The sequence below is a fragment of the Oncorhynchus clarkii genome, chromosome 10 (assembly GCF_045791955.1).
Source record: "Oncorhynchus clarkii lewisi isolate Uvic-CL-2024 chromosome 10, UVic_Ocla_1.0, whole genome shotgun sequence".
NCBI lineage: Eukaryota > Metazoa > Chordata > Actinopteri > Salmoniformes > Salmonidae > Oncorhynchus > Oncorhynchus clarkii.
The window spans coordinates 10,131,921-10,136,476 of record NC_092156.1 but is presented as its reverse complement, the minus strand read 5'-3'; the positions used below and the strand labels follow the sequence as shown (position 1 = coordinate 10,136,476).

Sequence of the window (4,556 nt, the reverse complement as noted above, 5' to 3'; positions counted from 1 at the left end):
CTAACTCCACCCTGATGCCTGCTAACTCCACCCTGAAGCCTGCTAACTCCACCTTACTGCCTGCTAACTCTACCCTGCTGCCTGCTACCTCTAACATGCTGCCTGTTAACTCCACCCTGCTGCCTGCTAACTCCACCCTGCCACATTTTAACTCCATACTCCTGCCTGCAAACTCCACCCTGCTGCCTGCTAACTCTACCATGCTTCCTGCTAACTCCACCCTGCTGCCTGCTATCTCCATCCTGCCACATTCTAACTCCACCCTGCTGCCTGCTAACTCCACCCCGCCACATTCTAACTCCATCTTGTTGCCTGCTAACTCTAACATGCTGCCTGTTAACCCCACCCTGCTGCCTGTTAACTCCACCCCGCCACATTCTAACTCCATCTTGCTGCCTGCTAACTCCACCCTGTTGCCTGCTAACTCCATCCTGCCACATTCTAACTCCACCCTGCTGCCTGCTAACTCCACCCTGCCACATTCTAACTCCATCCTGCTGCCTGCAAACTCCACCCTGCTGCCTGCTAACTCCACCCTGCCACATTCTAACTCCATCCTGCTTCCTGCTAACTCCACCCTGCTGCCTGCTAACTTCATCCTGCCACATTCTAACTCCACCCTGCTGCCTGCTAACTCCACCCCGCCACATTCTAACTCCATCTTGTTGCCTGCTAACTCCACCCTGTTGCCTGCTAACTCCATCCTGCTGCCTGCTAACTCTAACATGCTGCCTGTTAACCCCACCCTGCTGCCTGTTAACTCCACCCTGCCACATTCTAACTCCATCTTGCTGCCTGCTAACTCCACCCTGTTGCCTGCTAACTCCATCCTGCCACATTCTAACTCCACCCTGCTGCCTGCTAACTCCACCCTGCCACATTCTAACTCCATCCTGCTGTCTGCTAACTCCACCCTGCTACCTGCTAACTCCAGCAAACTGCTGGCTAACTCCACCCTGCTGCCTGCTAACTCCACCCTGCCTGCTAACTCTACCCTGCTGCCTGCTATCTCCACCCTGCTGCCTGCTACCTCCACCCTGCTGTATTCTAACTCCATCCTGCTGCCTGCTAACTCCATCATGTTACCTGCTACCTCAACCCTGCTGCCTGCTATCTCCACCCTGCTGCCTGCTAACTCCACTCTGCTAACTATTAACTCCACCTTCCTGCCTGCAAACTCCACCTTGCTGCCTGCTTACTCCACCCTACTAGCTGCTAACTCCACCCTCCTGCCTGCTAACTCAAACCTACTGCCTGCTAACTCCATCCTGCTGCCTGGTACCTACACCCTGCTGCCTACCAACTCCACCCTGCTGCCTGTCAACTCCAGCCTACTGCCTGCTATCTCCAACATGCTGCCTGCTACCTCCACCCTGATGCCTGCTAACTCCACCTTACTGCCTGCTAACTCCACCCTGCTGCCTGCTACCTCTAACATGCTGCCTGCTAACTCCACCATGCTGCCTGCTAACTCCACCCCGCCACATTCTAACTCCATCCTGCTGCCTGCAAACTCCACCCTGCTGCCTGCTACTTCTAACATGCTGCATTCTAACTCCATCCTGCTGCCTGCTAACTCCACCCCGCCACATTCTAACTCCACCCTGTTGCCTGCTAACTCCAACCTGCTGCATTCTAACTCCATCCTGCTGCCTGCAAAGTCCACCCTGCTGCCTGCTAACTCCACCATGCTTCCTGATAACTCCACCCTGCTGCCTGCGAACTCCACCCTGCTGCCTGATAACTCCAACAAACTGCTAGCTAACTCCACCCTGCTGCCTGATAATTCCACTCTGCTGCCTGATAACTCCACTCTGCTGCCTGCGAACTCCACCCTGCTAACTGTTAACTCCACCCTGCTGCCTGCTAACTCCACCCTGCCTGCTAACTCTACCCTGCTGCCTGCTATCTCCACCCTGCTGCCTGCTACCTCCACCCTGCTGTATTCTAACTCCATCCTGCTGCCTGCTAACTCCATCATGTTACCTGCTACCTCAACCCTGCTGCCTGCTATCTCCACCCTGCTGCCTGCTAACTCCACTCTGCTAACTATTAACTCCACCTTCCTGCCTGCAAACTCCACCTTGCTGCCTGCTTACTCCACCCTACTAGCTGCTAACTCCACCCTCCTGCCTGCTAACTCAAACCTACTGCCTGCTAACTCCATCCTGCTGCCTGTTACCTACACCCTGCTGCCTACCAACTCCACCCTGCTGCCTGTCAACTCCAGCCTACTGCCTGCTATCTCCAACATGCTGCCTGCTACCTCCACCCTGATGCCTGCTAACTCCACCTTACTGCCTGCTAACTCCACCCTGCTGCCTGCTACCTCTAACATGCTGCCTGCTAACTCCACCATGCTGTCTGCTAACTCCACCCCGCCACATTCTAACTCCATCCTGCTGCCTGCAAACTCCACCCTGCTGCCTGCTACTTCTAACATGCTGCATTCTAACTCCATCCTGCTGCCTGCTAACTCCACCCCGCCACATTCTAACTCCACCCTGTTGCCTGCTAACTCCAACCTGCTGCATTCTAACTCCATCCTGCTGCCTGCAAAGTCCACCCTGCTGCCTGCTAACTCCACCATGCTTCCTGATAACTCCACCCTGCTGCCTGCGAACTCCACCCTGCTGCCTGATAACTCCAACAAACTGCTAGCTAACTCCACCCTGCTGCCTGATAATTCCACTCTGCTGCCTGATAACTCCACTCTGCTGCCTGCGAACTCCACCCTGCTAACTGTTAACTCCACCCTGCTGCCTGCTAACTCCACCCTGCTGCCTGCGAACTCCACCCTGATACCTGTTAACTCCAACAAACTGCTAGCTAACTCCACCCTGCTGCCAGCTAACTCCACCCTGCCTGCTAATTCCACCCGGCTGCGTTCTAACTCCACCCTGCTGCCTGCTAACTCTACCCTCCTGCCTGCTAATTCCACCCTGCTGCATCTTAACTCCACCCTGCTTCCTGCTAACTCCACCCTGCTGCCTGCGAACTCCACCCTGCTGCCTGCTAATTCCACCCTGCTGCGTTCCAACTCCACCATGCTGCCTGCTAACTCCACCATGCTGCCTGCTAACTCCACCCTGCTGCCTGCTAATTCCACCCTGCTGCCTGCTTACTCCATCCTGCTACCTGCTAACTCCAACCTGTAGGGCCGGTGTAGTGTTGGTGTAGGGCCAGTGTAGGGCCAGTAGAGGTCCGTTGTAGGTCCAGTGTAGGTCCAGTGTAGGGCCAGTAGAGGTCCAGTGCAGGGCCAGTGTAGTGTCGGTGTAGGGCCGATGTAGGACCGGTTTAGTGTCAGTTTAGTGTCAGTGTAGTGTTAATGTAGTGTCAATGTAGTGTCGATGTAGGGCCAGTGTAGTGTCAGTGTAAGGCCAGTTAAGGGCCAGTGTAGAGCCAGTGTAGGGCCAGTGTTGGGCCAGTGTTGGGCCAATGTAGGGCCAGTGTTGAGCCAGTGTAGGGCCAGTGTTGAGCCAGTGTAGGGCCAGTTTAGGGCCAGTGTAGTGTCAGTTTAGTGTCAGTGTAGGGCCAGTGTAGTGTTTGTGATGTGTCGGTGTAGGGCCAGTGTTGGGCCAGTGTAGGGTCAGTGTTGGGCCAGTGTAGGGCCAGTGTTGGGCCAGTGTAGGGTCAGTGTAGGGCCAGTGTAGGGCCAGTGTAGTGTCAGTGTAGGGCCAGTGTAGGTCCAGTGTAGTGTCAGTGTAGGGCCAGTGTAGGGCCTGTTTAGGGCCAGTGTAATGTCAGTGTAGGACCAGTGTTGTGTCAGTGTAGGGAAAGTGTATTGTCAGTGTAGTGTCAGTATAGCACCAGTGTAGGTCCAGTGTATGTCCAGTTTAGTTTCAGCGTAGGGCCAGTGTATGTCCAATTTAGTTTCAGCGTAGGGCCAGTGTAAGGCAATTGTAGGGCCAGTCTAGTGTCAGTGTATGTCCAGTGTAGTGTCAGTGTAGTGCCAGTGTAGGGTCAGTAAAGGGCCAGTGTATTGTCAGTGCAGGGCCAGTAGAAGGCCAGTAGAGGAACAGTGTCTTGTCAGTGCAGGGCCAGTAGAAGGCCAGCGTGGGGCCAGTAGAGGGCCAGTAGAGGGCCAGTGTGGGGCCAGTAGAGGGCCAGTGTGGGGCCAATAGAGGGCCAGTAGAGGGCCAGTAGAGGGCCAGTAGAGGGCTAGTGTGGGGCCAGTAGAGGGCCAGTGTGGGGCCAGTAGAGGGCCAGTAGAGGGCCAATTTGGGGCCAGTAGAGGGCCAGTAGAGGGCCAATAGAGGGCCAGTAGAGGGCCAGTGTGGGGCCAGTAGAGGGCCAGTGTGGGGTCAGTGTAGGACCAGTAGTGGCCAGTGTTTTGCCTGTGTAGGGCCAGTAGAGGGCCAATGTAGTGTCAGTGTAGTGCCGGTGTAGGGCCAGGGTAGGGCCAGTTTAGGGCCAGTGTAGTGTTAGTGTAGTGCCAGTGCAGGGCCAGTGTAGGGCCAGTGAAGGGTCAGTAGAGGCTCAGTATAAGGCCAGTGTAGGGCCAATAGAGGGCCAGTGTAGGGCCAGTAGAAGGCCAGTGTAGGGCCAGTAGAGGG

At 55.6% G+C, this 4,556-nt stretch overlaps 1 protein-coding gene across 1 annotated transcript in view; it reads left to right on the top strand.

The window, feature by feature from the left end:
* Window positions 1-3,158, top strand: part of LOC139419814 (uncharacterized) — a 3,735-nt gene extending 577 nt beyond the window's left edge. Inside the window, exon 1 of the mRNA XM_071169800.1 lies at window positions 1-3,158. This exon is cut by the window's left edge and continues 577 nt beyond it. Within this exon, the coding sequence (XP_071025901.1) occupies window positions 1-3,158 (3,158 nt within the window).
* The last annotated feature ends 1,398 nt before the right edge of the window (window positions 3,159-4,556 follow it).